A 21,886-nucleotide genomic window follows, 5' to 3' on the forward strand; every position below is an offset into this window, starting at 1 on the left:
TACAAAGTCCTTTTTAACATAGTAGATAATTATTTATTATTATTCCTGATAGACACAGCACAGCTATAAGCTGACTAAATACCAAGAACAATGAGTAGGATTACCTCTTACATTTCTTTTCCCAACATAATGCTTTGCTTCTGATCTGACCAGGGCTTTGCTAAAGTCACACATCCAGTAAGTGGCCGAAGCAGATCTTCAGACCCACAGTTTGGCTGCCAAAGGACCACAGTGAGTATTTCTAATGCTGAAACAAGAGGGTGCAGCTCTGCAGCCCAGACGGCTGGGCCTCAGGGTAGGTAACCAAGACAGCTCAATGCATCTCTCCCTCAGCCGTCCCTAGCCCCTAAAAACAGAGCTGGGGGTCCCAGTCCTCTGTGGGACATGGCTCTCTTTCATCACCAGCTTCCAGCCTACCCTGCATCTCTTCCCTCTGAATTGCAGGAACCCTCCCAGCCTCCATGCCGCCTTTCCTGATCACCCTCTTCCTCTTTCACTCTTGCTGCCTCCGAGCAAATGGCCACCTCCGTGAAGGAATGACATTGCTGAAGACTGAGTTTGCACTTCGCCTCTACCAGAGTGTGGCCGCGTGTAGAAATGAGACGAACTTTGTCATCTCTCCTGCTGGTGTGTCCCTCCCCCTGGAGATCCTGCAGTTTGGAGCAGAAGGGAGCACTGGTCAGCAGCTGGCAGATGCCCTGGGGTACACTGTCCATGGTAAGAGGCCTGCCCACGTGCACACTCACTTACCCTCCTGTTCACACTCACACTCTCTCCAGCTCACCCTCCTGCTCACACTCACACTCACTCTCTCCAGCTTACCCTGCTGCTCATACTCACACTCACTCTCTCCAGCTCACCCTGCTGCTCAGGCTACCTGGGAGATAGGGAGCTCAGCTCCCTATGGTGTGCACATGGGGAAGAGTGATCACTGGACAGGTCTGTGACAGAAGGCATTCAGACTTTGGGATGGTGGTGACCCTTGAATTTTAAGGTTCCCTTCTAACCTAATAGGTTTCATGGCAATGTTTCAGTTTCATTTGACACACCCTAGCATAGTGCCTTCCTAGGTGCCAGGCAGTGCGGAGGCACTTACAAACATTAATTGAATTAATTGTCACAACAGCTCTGTTGAGGATGATAATTTTATTATCATCCCAATTTCAGAGATGAGCAAATAGGCATGGAGAGTTGAAGCAACTTGCTCAAGTTCACAGAGCCAATAAGTGACAGAGTTGGGACTCAAGCCCAGGCTGCCTGGTTTAAGAGCCCATGCTTTTGACCAACCTGCTTTTATAAATCTGTGACTTCTAGCCAGTGCCAGATCTGCCAGCTTATTTCTATGGATTATGTATTTTAGAGCGGCTTTGCCGGCAGCAGCATGAGTCTTTCGAATGCCGGGTCAGCTTCCCCTCTGCTTACGCTCAGTGCCTCAGCTCAATGCCTGGCCTCAGAACCAATCTACCAGCTCCAGCTAAAACAGATACTCACACACATTAACATTTTTCTTCCTAGACTAGGATCTAGGAATTCAGCAAAGACAGAACAAAACAAAAAAAAAAGAGGCTATGAGCTCTGCGGCCTCACGTTCATTCAAAGTGGAATGAAGCTGTCCTAGGCAGGGTCATCCCGGCCTACCTATTCTTCACCCTGTGGGTGGGCAGGGCAGTAAAGCCCCACCACCTATACCTGGGTGACACTGAGCACCTTTATTAATCTGTCTGGGCCTCTGCTCGCTCATATATAAAATGGGGATAATAATAGCCCTCAATTCACAGGACTGTCAAAAGCATTCAGTGTGATCAGGAGTGTTGAGTGTTTAGCACAATGTCTATGAACACAGTCAACCTCCGGCATTTTTTACCCTGTCATTGCATATTCTGGCAGGTCTAAAAATGTTCTTCCTGTGTGCAAATGTGCATGGACAAACTAGGCTAGGGCAGAGAAAAGATTTCACACAAAAATTCACTTCAAGCCAACTTACTCTACTATTTTAATGTTTCTGACTAAAAGAATGTGGGTCCCCTGGCCCAGAGAGGGTGGAAAGATGGAGAGGAGAGTTCTGTGACCATTCCTCAGGTCACACCACACTATGGACAAGGGAAGTGTTTTAATTCTTCTCTGCAGACAGTCAACATTCCTAGGAATGTGATCTCAGAAGTACATGTGACCTTCCTCGATAGAGTAAAATCTGATTATAAGTATGTTTTTATCCATTTTTTTCTTACTACACTCAAATGCAAGCACTTAAGTTAGGCTGATTCATGAGATCCAGATTCTGAGTCAGTCTTTTGCAATTGTGGATTCTCAGGAGCAGCTTCGGTAGTGAACATATTGTGGACAAGTGATGTCTGCCTACTATTGTCCTCTGCAGCCTCGTTTGGCTGGGGGCCCTGGCCAGGGTGGATTCTGGGTTCCCGTGCCTCCAGAGAACATTAGCCAGGAAACTCGGGGGTCTGCTGCTGCCTCCTGGCTTGGCTTCTGCAACATGAAGGGTGTCAGAGGGGACAGACCCCAAGTGAGTGAGAGTTTCATCCCAGTGAAAACCAGCCGGAGCCAGGTAGTGGAGGAAAAGATACCCAGCATTTTGTCTTACAGGGAGGGTTTGTAGATAACTGCAGGGCTGTGCCTAAAAGGGAGTAGAAGCAGCCTAAGCAAGGGGGCTTCACTTCTGGAAACACTCAGCTTGCATGTGTCAGGAATGAGAAGCTTGGGGTACGCTACTGTGTCTGGACTCACCAGTGGGCAAGAGCCCTCGTTCCAGCTATGGGATGCCTGGGGGAGGACAGAAGCTGCAGCTTGTGAATAATAACATGAAAACAAAATCCACTATTGATCATGGAAAGAAGGAAGCAATCTCCTGTATAAACAGTAAATAAATAGAAGTCCAGCTGCCATCCACGAAGGTGGAAGCTATCGACTCCCTCAAATGCTTATTATTTCCTTGACATTCTTGCAGCCTTTCACTGACATTAATAACACAAGCTGTCTGCTGGGTCTTAGGGAAAGGGGGGATGGGAGGAGTTCTTACTTTTCCTCTGTATTTCTCAAATTGAAAGCGTAGTTCTACACAAGGCTGAATCCAAATGTTACTCAGGCTCATGACACGCAGTTGTGGGAATGGATTTAAAGCCCCGTACAAGACATATTGACAGCACAACATCCTGGCCACCTCCCATCATTGTCACTGTAACATTGCACATAAATCTCCTGATGTGTTTGAAACCCCATCACCCTGCACCCTGGACCTGCTGTTTTCCCAGCCCTAGAATCTCTACTCCAGCACACATCAACCTTCCTAAAGCAGAAAATTAAGGAAGAATATCCTCTATTCATCTACTGGATGTTGGTAGTGTTTTTCTATTTGACTTCATTGCAGCTTGATTTCTTTCAGATCTAGCATGGTTTCTTCCCAACTTTTAATTGGTGGATCCAGGCTGATTCCTGAGCACATTAGCTATGACTTTTTCAAACTGGCTTTGTATGGTAGATGAACCTTATGAGCAAGAGTGGAGTTGCTGGCGTTCCATCTCAATGCAATGTGTGCTGGAGGTTGTGCTAACTCCTTACTCACACTCACCATTGTCAACTTATCCCAACTTGTTTTTCACAGACAAAAGGGTGAAAGATTTCTTGCATGCTGTTTATGCCACACTACCCACCTCCAGCCAAGGCGCCGAGATGGAGCTGGCCTGCAGCCTTTTTGTGCAAGTGGGAACGCCACTGTCCCCCTGCTTTGTGGAGCACGTCTCCTGGTGGGCTAACAGCAGCCTGGAACCAGCCAACCTCGGTGAGCCCAATAGCACCACCATCCAGACTAGCGAAGGGGCCTCCAGAGAGACTGCAGGTAAAAGAAAACTGTACATTTCAACAAGGCTAAGGCAGAGGGCTGCAGAGACAGAGTCTCAGCCATCACTTGTCAGAGACCATGGTGCTCAGGCCACCTTCAATTACAGCAGAAGTCTGTCCTCTTAGGAGATCCTACCCTTGAATGACAAGGGGACACTGAGTCCCTTTCTGCCTCTCTTCCTGCTCTGACCCTCCCCCACACAAATATACACATGGGCACACACACACACACGAGCCACAAGAGCACACAAGAACACAGAATTGTGCTCTTCAGAGCCTCCCACCTCGGAGGACCCCACAGGCTTTCTCCCATGCAACTGTCCCCCGACTGAGCTCTGCTCTCATTTATAATAAACCACCTGTGATGGCAAAGTGCAACAGGAGCCAAAAAATTGGTTTCCTGGGAATTTAGGTTAAGGAAATAATTTAAGAAAAAGTTACACACAATAAGATGTTTAGCTCAGTGTTATTGAAGAAAGAGACTTACAAACAGCCTCGCTGCCCGGCAATGAGGTGTGAATCAGTGTAGCACAGCACCTGCATGTTATACAGTTGTAATTATTATGAAAGATAATTAAAATCATGAACGTTTACTGAGTGTTTAGTTTATTTAGTTAGCACTGCTCCCAGTTGATTGTCTCAGTTCACCCTCACAATAATCCTAAGGGGTAGGCGCTATTACTCTCCCCATTCTATAAATGGAGAAACTGAGGCACAGAAGGCTCAGCCTCCTGCCCAAGGGTCCACAGGCCAGGATTCTAACCCAGGTGGTCCGGCTCCAGCATCCTTGATCATTTCAAAAGTTTCACAGCAATGTGGAGAACATTCAAGACCCAGTGTTGGTTAAAAAGCAAAATAGGATTGGGATGCCAAGGCGGGCAGATCACGAGGTCAGGAGTTTGAGACTAGCCTGGCCAACATGGTGAAACCCCGTCCCTACTAAAAATACAAAAAATTAGCCAGGCATGGTGGCATGTGCCTGTAATCCCAGCTACTCGGGGAGGCTGAGGCAGGAGAATCGCTTGAACCCGGGAGGCAGAGGTTGCAGTGAGCTGAGACTGCGTCACTGCACTCCAGCTTGGGCAACAGTGAGATTTCATCTCAAAAAAAAAAAAAAAAAAAAAGCAGAATAGGAAGTGATATGTATACTATGACTGAATGGAAAACAGTGAGTGTGTGGACAAGGATGGCAGAATTAAATGCAAAAATTAACATCTTTTGTGATAAAGTTCTCTCTCATGCTCTTTTATTTTACCATGTCTTTTCAATTTACTTAAATATGTTTAATTCCCTGCTCACATCCTTGTGCTGCCAGGGCGTAAGGCCAGAGAAGCAGCTCCCAGTGCAGGCTGATTGTCCTCTAAGAAAAAGGGGCAGTTGGCTCAGTTGCTCAGAGCACAGAGTCCAGAGCCAGGCTGCTTGGGTTCAAATCCAAGCTTTCCATGGAGCTGCTAGGGTTCTATTTCAATGCAATCCACATTGCATTGGGTAACTGGGTGGATGGTGGCTTCACCCCTCATAAGTATGTGACCTTGCCCAACTTCTCTGAGCCTCAGTTCCCTCACCTGTGAAATAGGGAATAACAATAGAACTGTTAGGAGGAGTCGGTGAGGATTTGCTAAAGCACTTAGAACAGAGCCTATCACAAAGTGTGTGCATATTAAACAAATAAACAGCTGGGACAAAAACTATCCCCTTAAGGGTGGTCTGCCAGCTCCTCTTTCTGACACTGCATGAAATTTTAACTGCAGCCCTCCAAAGACCATACCTTGAATATTGTTTTCTAAGCAAAGGCTCAGTGAGAGATTCAGCTCAGCAGCGGGGCAGGGTGGGGACTGGGGGCGACCATGTGCAGGATCTCCCATCATAGCACATACTCCTTCCAAGGGTCTGCCTGGGGAGGGAATGTCTAATAATTCCTAGGAAATGGCCCCAAACAGAACCAGGAGCAGCATCCCAACCTGTTCAGAAAAGAATAAAAAGCAGGGTCTTCAGCAACAGCTGGTTATAAACACATATCAATTTGCAATGAACAGATTTTAATAAATACTCTACCAACCCAACTCCAGAGATGACTCACTGCCCCCACCTCCCCTGACTGGTCACCCAGGTGTCAGGACTTCTGAGTTCTCACTTTCCATTTCCCTCTCCACACCCTCATCCCCCAGCAGGGGTTGTCATTGTCGCCCCCATACCCAGCCCTACAGAGCCTCTGACTCTGGCCCTGTGAGGTTATCTTAAAGACTCCAGGTCTAGGATTTTTATAAAATGACGATATCGCTCAACAGTCCCCAAAAGTCGAGAGCAGCTCCTGGTGCCTTGGGTCCCTGACAGCACAAGGAGCTGAGACAGGGAATTAAATATTCTTAAGTAGACTAAAAAGATATTGTAAGATGAAGAGACAGACCACCTTAAGCAAAAAGACCTGCATTTTCGCATTTTAACTCTGCACTCCTTGTCCGCACACGCACTGGGTTCGGTTCAGTTTCAATGCACATTTAACCCATGGCCCCCTTGCTTTCCTGCTTGCAGGTGGGGGCCCCAGTGAGGGCCCTGGTGGCTGGCCGTGGGAGCAAGTCAGTGCAGCATTTGCTCAGCTTGTGCTTGTGAGCACCATGTCCTTCCAAGGCACTTGGCGGAAGAGATTCTCCTCCACAGACACACAGATCCTGCCTTTCACCTGTGCCTATGGCCTCGTCCTTCAGGTCCCCATGATGCACCAAACGACCGAGGTCAACTACGGTGAGCTCTGCCCCTGCTGGTTTGTCTAAAGGGAGAGGAAGCCTGGGCCTGAGGGCAGGAGAGAGGACGCCAGGTCCCTGCTCCTAAGGGATCGGGATGTGTTTCCGCAGGGTCCATCTGCTGGACTGGGCATGCATGGCGGAAGGAAAGACTAAGGTGCCCGGAGACTTTAGAGAGGAGTGTGGGACAGTGTGCTCTGACAGGACAGTGAGGACACAGATGTGGAAGAGAAACTCAGTTTCATGCCTGACATTTCCTTCTGCACTAGTAGAGTTTGGACCAAACTGCCACCCTGGCAGGCACAATAGGCCGGGATTGAATGGCTGCTCCTTTAAGATCGGGTACAGTAGTACCCTGTACCCTTATCCATGATTTTGCTTTTTTGAGGTTTCAGTTATCCGCATCAGAAAATATTAAATGGAAAATTTCACAAATAACTCTCAAGTTTTAAATTGCACGCCCTTCTGAATAGTGTGGTGAAATTTCCTGACGTCCTTCTCTGTTCCACCTGAGATATGAACCATCCCTTTGTCCAGCATCCCCAGGCTGTCTACAGTATGCCCGTTAGTCACTTAGTAGCCATCTCAGTCATCAGATCGAGAAAACATAGTATATGCAGGGCTCGTTACCATCCACAGGTTCAGGCCTCTACTGGGGTTCTTAGAACATATCTGCCAAGGATAAGGGGGCACTACTCTATGTGGTTCTGCACGTGCCATCGTCCCCCCCTATACCCAGTCCTAGAGAACCTCTAACTCTGGTCCTGTGAGGGTATCTTAAAGACTCTAGGTCTAGGATTTTTATAAAATGACCATATCGCCCAACAGTCTTTGGCCTGAAACCGCCTCCTGAGGGTGAGGTGGATGCTCGGTTTTATTGTTTCCAGTCCTCTGAGCCAGCCTCTCTCAGGGTCTGACACTGGTTCATTCTCCTGGCTCCTGGGACAGAGCTGACCTCTGATCCACTGTACCCTCAGGTCAGTTCCAGGACACTGCAGGCCATCAGGTGGGGGTGCTGGAGCTTCCTTACCTTGGAAGTGCAGTGAGTCTGTTCCTGGTGCTGCCCCGTGACAAAGACACCCCCCTGAGCCACATCGAGCCACACCTCACAGCCAGCACCATTCACCTCTGGACCACCAGCCTGAGGAGAGCCAGGATGGATGTGTTCCTGCCCAGGTGAGCAGCTGAGTCCCCCTCACAGGTGCTGTGCAGCCAGCAGTCAGAAGAGCGTGGATTTGCACACAGGTGTTCTGCCTCCAGGGTCTGTGCTTAGCCACTGGGATGACTTGTTTAATATGTATCCCCAGAAGTTAGACCAAGAGGAAGTGACCCTAGAGTTTGAGTTCATTTCAGAGCCACTGCTGGCTAGCTCACGGCACAGACTGAAATGAACTAACTTCCCAGAGTCTTTCCAAGACAAGATATTCTGCCTTCACTGGGCTGGACTGGAGCCCCCCAGGACCCCCTGATCCAGCCCTAGGCTGGACCAGTTTTTGGAAAGGAAATGCTCGTGGTTCCCTTGTAGGAACGTTGCCCAAATCTTATCCCATCCTAAGAGTATACAACTGTCATTTTCCCAAAACCAAAGAGATAAGATGACTTATGTAATTGAGTCCCCCCCATGACCCCCTGATCCAGCCCTAGGCTGGACCAGTTTTTGGAAAGGAAATGCTCGTGGTTCCCTTGTAGGAACGTTGCCCAAATCTTATCCCATCCTAAGAGTATACAACTGTCATTTTTCCAAAACCAAAGAGATAAGATGACTTACGTAATTGAGCAAGTGCAGATAAAATTCTGATCAGAAGCCAAATTAAGGCATAAAATTTTGACACTTTAAGTCTCTATGCAGAAGGTTCTCATTCTTTCTAAATGGAGGTGAACTCTCCTTTAAGAAGAGCCAATAGGTACAAATACAAATCAAAAAGTGAAGTGGTGGCATTCTATGTTGCTTTTTCAAAACAAAATCTATTAGCAAAACTCATAACTTTACGAAAAGACTCCTCTTAGGGCTTCTTTAAATGATGAGCTTCTGTGATGTATTTGAAATCAGAGTAAATTTATAACCATTTTTTGACCAGTATTAAGCAAGGAATGTTGTCCAGTAGCCACTAGATGCCTTGGCCTCTCTCCACTGCCTGGGCTTCCAGTAGGCAAAGGCAAAGTCCTTGGCAGTACTCCCTTGAGGAGTTAAAAGTAAATCTATGCACTAGAAGGAAAAAATACAAAGAGAGACCCAGTAAGTTAAGGGCCAAGGTCTAAAGTGAGATCTGGCATAACCCAGGGCAAAAGGTGCACTTAACTCTAAGGTAAAGTGTATCTCTCAAAACTAAATATTTGGACCCCAAACCAAAACCCAAATACTGGATATTTCAACAGATCTCTCAGGGAGGGAGCAGAAGCAACCCTAATCTTCCTATTATATTTGAGAGAAACTCAGCAAGGGAAGGAAGAGCAGCGTTCCGTGTCAAAAGTAGAGAGAAAAAGGAGGCTGGTGCGGGAATTCGCCACAACCTTTTTGGGTTTAAGAGACAGATGGTGGGACTCATCCTCGAGCAGTTCTTCCCTGGAAGAGACCCCGGGGAAATTCCCAGCTCCACTGAGAACTCTCCACCGTCCTGATTCTGCTTTTAGGAGTCTCAAACCCTCAAGCAGTGATCCTGAAAAACACTGGCAGGCAGGGAAGGCAAGGCAAGGCAGAAATCTTAGTAACACAACTATTAGTTAGCACTTAACCTCATTCTGATACTTTTTTTTTTAATCTCCTTAAGACTACCAAGACTGCTGTCCAAGGAGGATAGAGGTTTTTAGGAAAATGAAGTTATTTCACAAGTAAAACTAACCAAGTTTTTTTTGTTTGTTTTTAAGCTAGCTTTAAATCCTTTGGGGAACAAAACAAAAAAAGTAAAAACTCTCTTAGGTCTAGATTTAGGTATAAACTTTGGATCATGGTAGACACAAAGTCAGCTTTTAGGCAGGGATTTACCTCTCATTCTCTCAAATCACTCATTCTTCTTTTAGTATGATTTGCTCTGCAGTCAGCAGGCATTTTTCGTTTAACAAGAGCAAAAAAATTTTGCACACTGTGGGTAGCAACGCAAAATTGTGTGACTATGAGATGTGCTTTCAGGTTAGACATCACCAAGCAGTGCACTAGTAGATTCTGGATGAATTATGGTGTCTAGCTTCCAAAGTAAACTTTTATTTATAAATAAATTAAAAAGTGCATAGGGACTGTTAATCTTCATGAGGGACGCTTAGCATACTAAAGGAATAATCAAGAAAACCAAGAATGTGTTAAGGGTTGTTTATAACCACAATCATATGATGTCCCACAAGAAAGACTAATAATGCCAAATATGTATGTAATGAATAAAACATTTGATTATTAGGTCAACACAGAAGGCTGAGCATGAGCATGTTTTGATATTAGATATAATATATATCTTCTTAAAATCCACCAGATCCCACATATTCAAAATGAGTTTTGCCCTTCCTCCCAGGAGCTGCTGATTATCATGGTGTGTGGTTTATGCTTTTCTAGGAGTGTTTCTTTTTTAAAAAATCAAGATATAATTCACATATTATAAAATTCACCATTTTAAAGTACACAATTCAGAGGTTTTCAGTATGTTCACAAAGTTGTGCAACCATCACTACTAATTCCAGAACCTTTTCATCACCTCAAAAAGAAACCCCATATCCATTAGCAGTCACTCCCAGCTCCCCTCCCTACCTCCCAGCAACCTCTGATCTGCTTGCTCTCAATAGATTTGCCTATTCGAGAATTTCATGTAAGTGAAATTATACAATTACATATTGTACAATTATACAATATGTGGCCTTTTTTGTCTGGCTTCTTTGCATAATATTTTCAAGGTTCATAGTAGCATGAATCAATACTATCTTCCTTTTTATGACTGAATAATATTCCATTGTATTGATATAGTACATTTTGTTTACCTATTCATCAAATTATAGATATTTGAGTGCCTAGACACATTTTGGCTTATTTTAACTTCTTGGCCACCAGAAACAATCAAGTGCACATTTTTTTGTGTATATATATTTTCAATTATCTTGGATATACACCTAAGAATGCAATTACTAGGTCATGTGGTAACCCTACATTTTACATTTTGAAGAACTATCAGACTGTTTTCCAAGTCACTGCACCATTTTACATTCCTACCAGTAATGTGTGTGGAATCCAGTTTCTCCACATCCTTGTCAACACTTGTTAATGACCATCTTTTTATTTTAGCCATTCTAGTTGGTGTGAAGTAGTATTTCATTGTGGACTTCATTTGCATTTCCCTAATGACTAATGAGGTAGAGCATCTTTTCATGTACTTGGAGAAATGTCTTTTTTGTAGAAATGTCTATTTCAGAGGTTTTTCCCATATTTAAATTGGTTGTCTTTTTATTATTGAGTTGTAATAGTTCTTTATTCTGGATACTAGTACCTTAACAGACATATGATTTGTAAATACTTTGTCATTCTGTGGTTTTTCTTTTCAATTCTCAATGGTGTCCTTTGAAGCACAAAAGTTGTTAATTTGGATGAAGCTCAATTAATCTATGTTTTCTTTTGTTTCTTGCACTTTTGATGCCATATTATATTGAATAGACACCACTGTCTAGTTAGGGTCACAAAAATTTAGGTGTATTTTTTTTTCTAAGAACTTTATAGGCTTAGCTCTTACATTTAGGTCTTTAATCCATTTTGAATTAATTATTGTATATAGTATGAGGTAGGGATTCAACTTCATTCTTTTGTGTGTATCTATCCCTTTGTCCCAATATCATTTACTAAAATGATTTTTCTTTCCTCCACTGAATTTTCTTGGCATCTTTGTCAAAATCAATTGCCCATAAATGTCTAAGTTTATTTCTGGACTTTCAATTCTATCCTATAGGCATAGATATTTGTATATTTGCCAGTACCACACAGTCTTCATTACTATAGTGTGAGTCCTTCAACTTTCTTCTTTTTCAAGATTGTTTTAGCTATTCTGGGCCCCTTGCATTTTCATATAAATTTTAGAATCAGCTTGTCAATTTTTGCCCAAAATGCAGGAGGGATTTAGACAGGGATTGTGTTGAATCTGTAGATCAATTTGGTGAGTATTACTTTCTAACAATATTAAGTGTTCTGGGCCATGAACTCAGAATATCTTTCCTTCCATTTAGGTCTTTCTTTGTTTCTTTCAACAATGTTTTGTGGTTTTCATTATGCAAGTCTTGCACTTCTTTTATTAAATTTATTCTAAGTATTTTACTCCTTTTAATTTTTACTCATTTTCAGATTGTTCTATAGTGTATACAAACACAATTGATTTTTGTATCTTAATCTTGTATGCTGTACCTTACTGAACTCATTTATTAGCTCTGATAGGTTTTTTTGTGTGTGTGGATTCTTTAGGGTTTTCTATGTATAAGACCAAGTCATCTGTGAATAGAGATAGATTTACTTCTTTCTTTCTAACCTGGATGCCTTCTATTTCTTTTTCTCATGTAATTGTCCTACTCACCCTCCAGTACCATGTGAAATAGAAGGGGTCAGAGTGGACATTCTTGTCTTGTTCCTGATCTTAGGGGGAAAGTTTTCAGTCTTTTACTGTAAAGTGTGATATTAGCTGTGGGGTTTTTGTAGCTGCCCTTCATCAATTTAAGGAAGTTACCTTCTACCCAAAGTTTGTTGTATGTTTGATGTTTGTTTTTAGTCATGAAAGGGTGTTGGACTTTGTCAAATGCTTTTTCTGCATCTATTGAGATGGTGATGTGGCCTTTGTCCTTTATTCTATTAATATGGTATATTATATTAATTGGTTTTCATATGTTGAACCCACTTTGCATTCCTGGGATAAATCCCACTTTGTCATGGTGAGATTTATATGTTATTGGATTCAATTTGCTACTATTTTGTTGAAGATTTTGCATCTATATTCATAAGGTATATTGGTCTGTAATTTGTCTTTCTTGTAATATCCTTGTCTGGTACTGGTAAAGGGTATTTTTTTACTCAAGTTATTTTTGTAGCATTTCTGCTGGATCTGCCTTCATAGCCATACAAGACAATCACTCTAATCTTTTATAGTCATATCTCACTTTTACTGATGTTTTTAGTTTATGAAAAATGATATTATCCAGTTTTATTACCCACCATAATCATATTTAGTTTCAAATAGCCCTTAATTAACTCTTTCTCAACATAATTGAAAAATAATTTAAAAATCACAATGGTAACAATAAGTGCATGGGCTGTGCTGGGGATTGTTCCAAGCACTTTACAAGGATTCATTCATTTAATCTTTACAACCCTACAAACACGCATTACAATTATGGTCATTTCACAAGTGAGGACTGTGACAAAGAGAAGTAAAGTAACTTCCCACGGAGGTAAAGTAACTAGTTTGCAGGTAGTTACTTGATCCAGGATTCAAACTCAGGCATTGGATTCCCAAGTCCATGCTCATAACCACTGTTTCAGCATTTAGAGTTTTCAAAAAGGATGTGTTTTCAGTACTTAAGAAAATTTCGTAAGAGATAGTCCAAAATTTTTTTGGAGAAATGTCAGCATACTTGGAGAAAGTATATTTCTTTTTTGGAAACTATTCTGAAGATTCAAAACATACCTTTATGAGAAAGTATGATACTTTTGTTTAAAGTATGAGTCATACTGTCTTGTATAGCAATGAAGACCTTTGATATTAAATGGTCTTGTTCAATATTTTTACTCTCCTGCAAGTTCTGTATTATTTATAGAAAAAGACCATCTAATTTCCATTTTGATCTTTTTTATTTTCAAAGAAAAATAATATCAGCAGCCCTTTTAAAGTATCCTTCAACAGTAAATTTTTAAATGCCTTGTCCCTGGGGAAATATAAAATTGGTGTACTGATTCTTTGTGCTCAAAGGGTTTACTAGGAAAACCAAGGCTTTAAGTTCCATTCTTTTCCCACTGTGCTCCAAAGGCATAAAGTGCACACAGCAAATATGAAAATATATTTTATCCAGTATAAACACTCTATTAAATAAAATACTCTATTAATTGTCAATAAGGCAATTAGTCAACAGCCTCTTTTCTGCACCTACTATATGTGAGATGCCACACGAGATGGGAGGTAGCAAAATGTAGGTGACTAGAGCATGGGCTCTGCACACACACAGGCTTGATTTGAATCGAGGTCCATCACATACTCATTATGTCATCTTGGGCAAGTTTCTTAAACTCTTTAAGTCTTGATTTTCCCATCTGTAAAATGAGGATAATAATAACATAGTTATATGAAGATGAAATGAGATAATCCACATAAAGCTCTTATAGTATCTAGCATAATGTAAGCACTCATTAAATATTAATTTTTATTAAGAAATACAAATGAATTGGAGCCTGGCACAGTGGGGCACACCTGCAGTCCCAGCTACTCGGGAAGCTAAGGCAGATGGATCACTTGAGGCCAGAAGTTTGAGTCCAGCCTGGGCAACATAGGGAGACCCCATCTCAAAAAAAAAAAAAAAGTGTTTAAAAAATGAATTGGGATAGCCACTTTTCTCAGGTAGTTTACAATAACATAAATGACACTAATAGGAAGCAGAATGTTCTATATATCATAAGAGCAGAACAAGGTATTAATGGGGCTTTAAGAACCAAAGGTCACAAAATAGCTGAAGAAAAGAGGAGGAGGTAACAACTGAAAAATGGATAATAACTAAAAGACAATCAAAGTCAATGGGAAGACTTAGAATGAACAGCAGGAACAAGAGTACAGAGGTGGGGAAGAGCCCTGTGTGGTCAGATTAGGGCTTATGGGAAGGCGCCATGGAAGATGAAGCTGGAAATAAATCTGGTGGAGCCAGCCTGACTTCCAAGTTAGGGACTTTGGACTTCATGTGGTGTGTATGAAAGTATATTGAGTGAGAATTTTGAAAGTTGATGGTTTGTTTTTGCCTTTTAGGTTTAGGATCCAAAATCAATTCAACTTAAAAAGCATTTTAAATTCTTGGGGAGTCACCGATCTTTTTGATCCACTCAAAGCTAACTTGAAAGGAATTTCAGGTAAAAACGGTTCTTCTTCCAAACTTTCTAGCCTTGTATTTGGGGCAGTTTTATCATACTTTGATTAAGGGATTCTCATTTCCACAGAGCCTTCAGTGGTAAACAATCAGAGTCAACATTATGTAAAAGAATAAGAAAGGTGCTCTGTTTTATATAAGAATGTGTTGCTTCTAATAACAGTCAAATTTGGGTTAGATCTTGTGAGGAAGGGATGTTTCTTCAGGCCTTAATCATGGTTTTCAGAGACGACCTTCACCATGGGGTCAATGTCCACAGTACACAGTAAACAGACCCTCCCTCTAACCTTCATGACTAGGAGTGTACCCAAGGCATTGCTGCAGCAATAGATTCTTCATTATGACCTCCTGCTGTCCCATCAGCTTCAGTCACCCTTTGTTTCTACACCCTTTTCCTCCCTCCTTCCCTATACCTTCTCTGTCCTCTAATAAGCTAGTCTTGAAACCTTCCCTCATCTGTCCAATTTCCTTTTTTCAAATTACCCATACTCTTACAACCTTGCCTTAAAATGTTCTCCTTTCCACCAACCACATTGAATTTCTTTGCACAAAGTTGAATTGCTACTACCAATCAATAGGTGCTGTTTGCTTATGATATTATAGGAAATTTATATCAAATATAAACAGGGAGTGAATGCCAGAACCTATGTTCTACAATCCTCTCAAGACACCATTGGCTAAACTATTGCCAACTCAAAGGCTCAGGTTTGTTTCTACTCTGGATAGTAAATTATCTGTGCAAAGATGATACTGTAGCTGGTATTTCCATTGGCCTTGACATTTCCCTTACCTGAAGGGCTTGAAAATCACTATTTTGAATTCTAGAACATCATAATGTGGACTTTTCTAAATCTTGGCTCAGAATCTTCCTTCTTAAGGAATCACAGGAAAATTGAGATTTTGATCCACAAGAGAAGTCTTGGTTTGGGCTTTAGATGTGACCAGATTGACAGTTACTTATCAAATAAAACACAGGAGTGAGAATCTATTCTAGAGAGTTTAAAATCTACCAGCTCTGTACTCATTGCCTGAACACGCAAAGAGATAGCAAAGCAATAGTCAAGTTTGGGCATTGTGTCCACAATGATGCTTGGCACACAGTTGGATACCAAGTAAATACTGTTGACTTGGTCAAATGACTCAAACAGAAACTTTCCTTACTGACACAGGCATAATCTGACATTTCAGGCAAAGGAGGAATACTGAAGTGAAAAGATCGGAGGGCAAGGAAAGAGCAAGGGATGAAGAACTTAAGAGAATTCTGTTTGATAATGTGCAAAATCTAACCAGTGTCTTCTTGCAACTCCAGAGCTCAGCCATGGCATCCCTGTTGTTGCTGGTGATTTTGATGATCAGAGTTAAAAACTGTATCTTCTTCTACATCACTGTATTTTCTTCTACATCACTGTATTCCGTGAATCACTAGGGCTTACTGACTGTCCCTTCATAACTCCTAAAGCTCTCCCTTTTATGTCCTAAAAGTACATCCTAATGTGCCATCAACCCTGTGTCCTCAAACAGGACTGATCTTAACACACATCATGTAGCTCCCCTATTGGTAAAGGCTTCCAAGGTCCACAAACTCCTCTGGCAAGATCTAATAAATAACCTAGTTTTAAAAGTACATTTTTTGATACGAAACCTCTTTTTTTTTTTTAACGCTATTCAAATCTACTTATATTTGCTCAAACCAGCAGAAAGGTAGGCAGGCAGATCTGGCTTATTTAATAATTATGAAGCTATTATCATGTGCCAAGTATGAAGCTTGCATTCACATTTCCTACTGACAAAACATGCCAGTCTGTTAATTTTCTCTCATGAAGTTTTGTTCCTCTAAAGCAGGGGTCAGCAAACAATGGCCTACCACCTGCTTTTGTAAAGTTTAATTAAAACATAGCCACTCTCATTCATTCATAAATCATCTATGGCTGCTTTCCTGCTACAGCAGCAAAATTGAGTAGTTGAGACAGACACCATATGGCCTGCAGTGGCTAAAATATTTAATAACCGGCCCTTTATAGAAAAAGATTGCCAACCAAATTATTGCTTCTTAATGTCCTTCTTTAAACATAATCAAGAGACTAACCACTTCTCTGCCCAAATGGGCTTTCAACTTAATATTCTAGAGACAGGGCCACCAAATCTCTCCAACAAATAGTTTCCTCATTCCTAAAATGGGGTAACTACCACTCACCACACATCTTAATTGTAGAAACAAAATCATTTACTTATAGTATGACATCAGCAGAGACCTTGCCAGAGAGTAAGTGATCAGAAAATGCTGGCCTCTCCTCTCTTCTTCCAGTTTACGAGGGATTACCAAGCAGTTTTGTACTATTGATGGAACTCCAACCACCACAGCAAACATTTGGCCTTTCGGTCCCAAAGCCCAGAATCATTTTACTCAAATTCTCTTTCCCCATTTACAAGTCACTTATCTCTTCCTTCTTGGCATCAAATATTTTTTTTGCTGCCTTAAGGACTCATTCAATATTATCTCAAGGCCCAACTGAAACCAGAGTGTAGTTCCCCCCAGTCTCCTTGATACTAGATGTTATGCAGCTTTTAAGAGTAATTCCAGTTTCACTCACACTGAAGATGCCAGCTAAAGATACTCTTCTTAAGCAATCCCACTGGCTTTAGGATCAGCAGGCTTTGATATAGACCCATGCCTCCTAGTCCACAAAATACTCCTTGTGCACAAACTCGAAACTCTGAAGAAACTGTCTTGTTCTTGGCTTTTATAAGTAGGTAGTTTCCAATCTCTGCTCGGTAAGAAGTACAAGTTCTCTGTTACTATGACTTAAATGAACAAACCAGAGTTGTTTGGTTGAGTATGGAAGTTATGTAAGTTAACTTATGCCACACCAGATGTCTGGTCAGAATTGCAATAGAAAGAGGTGCGGAGTGGGCTAGAGGAGACGAATGGAGAAAGCAACTAACCATAGCCTAATTTCAAAGGCCATTTCAGATTCTTCTTAGCACTCTCTCTCTCTCTCTCTCTCTCTCCTGGGCCGGGTGCTATGTGTTTCTCTCTCTCCCCCCCTCTCCCTAACACTTAGTGTTAGCAACTAAGTGACAAGATGAAAAAGATAAACTAGAAGCAAGTTCTGGCAATAACATTTTAAAAGCCACTAACACTGCCTACAGCAAATAATTGTAAAGACAAAAGAAACAGCAAATGATATGTTTATCCTGATTTATGAGAAGCTGAGGATGAAATGTTGGGACACAATGTTTATACAACATCATGTTTTGAAGACTTTTAACCTTTTGAGTATGACCAGCCATACACAAAGAATAATGGTGTCCACCAACAAAGCACTGAAACAATCATTTGGCTGAGACTTGCAGATGACCCATTCTATGCCACGCCTTTATGGTTCTACAAACACCAATCAGCATTTCCTTACAAGTTTAACAAGGTTAAAGAACATTAAGGCCATTCGTATAGTGGTAAGGGGTGTCTATTATTAATTCATCCAGCATTTACTAAACACATTAATGTACCAAGTATTTTTAATGTAAGTTGGGCAAAGAAATATTTAAAATGATTAAGACATCATTTATGCTTCTAGGAGCTAATAGTCTAAAAAGGAAGGTAAAAACCCATAGAAGATGTTATGGAAGAAGAGTGGAGAGTATGCCAGGAGGGAGGGTAGGAAGAGTATCACCCCTTTGCTTTGTATATAGAATGTTGTATTGTAGGAGCAAGCGGGTTTATGGTGGGCTACAGTTTCCCAAAGTATGTTCCCAAAATGCTAATCCTGTAAATCTGGGACAGAGAATGGTGTGGGTGGTTCTATGGTTAAACGCTATGTATTATAATTGTCCTATAGAGATTCACTATAAAAGTTAGCAGATTAGCAGCTTTAAGAAGTCCCCTACTGAAAACAAAAGTGCAAAACTGTTTAGCATCTCCCACATATAATTAATCATGGAACCCTTTTACAGAATGCCACCTATAAACAATCTTGAGAACAACTTTTGGGAAAATAGGGCGTATGTCCCTCAATGGCACTAAGCAGCTGTCAACACTTCAGGGGAGTAGAAAAAGACCAGGAGAATCCCTTTGTGCTTGACTTCTAGGTTCATTTCATTAGTTCTGTAATATTTCAATAGCTACTCAATAAAAAATAATAGGAATCTGTAATACAAGATCAAGCAGGAGGAAAAATGCAAAACCATAGATGACTCCCAAATTCTCATTTTTATCGCATATGTTGGTCTTTTGAAATGTCAACTCTTAACAGAGATAAAATTTAAAATGCTGATGCTGGGGCATGACATAGGCTATGGACCTTGGTTTATGGCTGTGCAAACATATAAATGTCAATTATTGGACCACTCCTATAGTCTGATGGAGAGAAACTGTTTAAATGAAACTCTTCAGTTGCAGTTTCAAAATACTGAAATAGCCTGGCCCATCTAACCAGACTCATCCACATCAACTGGTCTCATTTCTCACACTGCCAAGGTGCCCAGACTAATACAGACACATTTACTGTATTTTAGCTGATAAGGGGTTTCATAGTGAATCTCTGCTTATTTCACCAACATTCATTTAAAATGTTCAGACACCATTCCTATATAGTAATGAAGTCATGGAGATTAGTAAAAGCCTCTCATGACTGTCAAATAACCATTCTTTAACCCTAAAGCTCTTTGTAACTTTGGCACTGCATTTCAGTTTGCTTAATTAGCTAGTAAGAGGGGCTAATTATTGATAGTGAAATTTGTTTCTTAAAGACCCTACAGAAAAAGACCAACTGCTAAAATAAATCAAATTCTTTGCTGATTTTAGGACAAGTGACACTAGTGAATGTTTCTATTGATTTTTACTTCCTCTGGCCCTTCCTGTCCCCTTCACTGATGCTGGAAAATAACTGTTCCTTACAGTGAATATAGCCAACTCCCAACATCCTGTGCACACCTTACAAGATGGATGGAATGCCGCATATTCTTTATTTTGGTCTGGTTTTATTCTCTCATGGCATTCATGGGCTATCTCCTGTATGTGCGTGACAAACACAAACCAATTTAAGCGTTAGTCTAAGATGAAACAAAGCTCCCTCACACAATATGTGTTCATCAAATTGATCATTTTAACATTCATGCCACAGATACCTCCCAGTGGCATGTTGGAGTTGACTAGCATACACTTTCTGAAAGGCGGCAGTGTTTGAGTGGAGGGGAGGGGTGGGATGGGAGTGGGCTTTCAATCAGAATATTCTCAACTCTGCTTTTCAAATGTGTGATCTCAGGTGAGTTCACAGCTCACTCTAAAATGAAAGGATTGGACTGAATGATTTCCTAAGTTTCTTCTGGTTCTAAATCTTTTTTACTGTGTCATCAAGTATCCTTTCATCTTTGGAGCTGTTTAAAAATGGTTAATGATTAGCTTACAAAAATCAGCCAATTCCTCTAAATTATCACTTAGTCCTATTTGCTAAACTTATAATCTGTGAAACTGTTAGCACATAGAACATTTATACTAACCTCTCATTTGCTTTGTAGATTCTAGCCCATGAGGCAAATTAATTGCATAACTGATAGACCTAAGTATACAGAATACAGTCATGCAACACTAGACACATTCATATTACTCTGAATTGTGCCTCAATAAAGCCTGTAATAAAAACCTGTGACTTTGTCATTTAAAAGTGGCTCCTAAAGTGCAGTCCAAAAAGGCATTCAAGGGAAATGATCTCTGAAGCTTGGTGAAAATGATTCCCGGGCTACAGAATCTGCATTTTAACACATACCCTATGATCACTGAAGTTTAGGAAATACTGGCTGAAGGAGGGATTGTAGTTTTAACTAGAAATCATTTCTGAAAATGAACCACTGAAAAAATGGGGCAGTGCTCTGAATATTATTTTGGGAGCGATTACATATTTTAACAAATTAAATATATATAACAAATTAAAGTTTGGTAACATATTGAGTCTTAAGAATTTTCCAAACAGCTACCTGAGCCTCCAGTAAAAACAAAAACAGAATTTTCCACTCTTTCCCTAGCTACACAGTAAGCAGCATTGGATACTATAAATTTTGTAAGTACATTTTTAAAGAATGTGTTCTAAATGTGTTAGAAAAATGTTAATGAGCAACTCACATTTTTATCATTTTCTGTGGTTAGGCCAAGATGGCTTTTATGTTTCTGAAGCAATCCACAAGGCCAAGATTGAAGTTTTGGAGGAAGGCACCAAGGCATCTGGAGCCACAGGTATGTTCAGAGAATACCCAGTCACACTGCTTACCCATATCTACCTTTCTGAAATTTACCTAGTTGAATCTTCACACTTCTGAATCTTTCCATAACCCCCAAGTTCAGGTGTGGTATAGCATTTTTTAAAAAGGAACACTAAAGAAAACAAAAAGTTTTTGAAAAATGACGGGGAAGAAGAGATATCCATCCCATAAAAATAATTCTGAAAGTTACCTTCAGTAAGGAATTTATTCCATGGAATGTGTTGAAAACAGGAGACAGGATTGGCTAAATGGCATCTTTTCTCTTTAATTTTCCCATCTGCACCCCCATCACAACAGTAAACAATCAAATGCCATTAGGATGCTTTGATTTCTTAAAAAATTAACTTACTTCATAACCAATAGTTATTTTCTTTAAAATGCACAGAAAATGCAATGGAATTTTTCTTTCTTTCCTGCAGCTCTGTTGTTATTGAAAAGGTCTCGGATTCCTATTTTTAAAGCAGATCGGCCATTCATCTATTTCCTGAGAGAACCTAACACAGGTATTACAGTATTTTTTGACAGGATTCAGATAATTTATCAGTCTCTCTAGCAACAAGGGCTCATTTGTCCACTATCCCCTCAAAAATAAGCATTCTTTCTAGCTGTTTTTATGGTGCTTCAGAAGCTTCCCAGTTGCTGTCTTGTATCCTAAGAAAGGGGACTTCATAAGTACAAAGGAAACTTATCCTCCATGTTTTTTACGTTCTCATTCTCTCAGCTCATATATAGTTAATGTAGATTTTTTTTTTTTTTTTAATGCTATAGGTTTCTACTTCTGAAGACACTTGGAAAAATCATGAAAGTAAAATAAATTATAAATCTTGCCCTTTTTTCCCTTTGTCCCCTAGCTTTCTTATCATTTTAGAGTTTTTTCAGGTCACTAGAGTACACCAGAGTAGTCCTCTTGTGATCCTAGTATTCTAATGAATGCACCTGGATTTCTATACTGTTCTGCTGATCTT

At 40.9% G+C, this 21,886-nt stretch overlaps 2 protein-coding genes across 3 annotated transcripts in view; one reads left to right on the forward strand and one right to left on the reverse strand.

Moving 5' to 3' along the window:
- Positions 1-329: 329 nt before the first annotated feature.
- On the forward strand, positions 330-21,526 carry SERPINE3 (serpin family E member 3). The gene is given in 8 exon segments (XM_008962090.6): positions 330-717; positions 3,614-3,847; positions 6,382-6,591; positions 7,568-7,766; positions 14,549-14,649; positions 20,809-20,895; positions 21,341-21,464; positions 21,466-21,526. Coding segments are annotated over 8 exon segments (1,272 nt in total). The 5' UTR covers positions 330-461.
- Positions 9,774-21,886, reverse strand: part of INTS6 (integrator complex subunit 6) — a 98,573-nt gene continuing 86,460 nt past the window's right edge. For both annotated transcript variants that reach the window (XM_055096806.2, XM_014347433.4), the window contains one exon: positions 9,774-13,845. The gene's annotated coding sequence lies outside the window, so the exon portion shown is untranslated. The remainder of the gene's footprint in view (positions 13,846-21,886) is intronic.

Source organism: Pan paniscus, chromosome 14, assembly GCF_029289425.2.
Source record: "Pan paniscus chromosome 14, NHGRI_mPanPan1-v2.0_pri, whole genome shotgun sequence".
In the NCBI taxonomy this organism is placed as follows: Eukaryota; Metazoa; Chordata; class Mammalia; order Primates; family Hominidae; genus Pan; species Pan paniscus.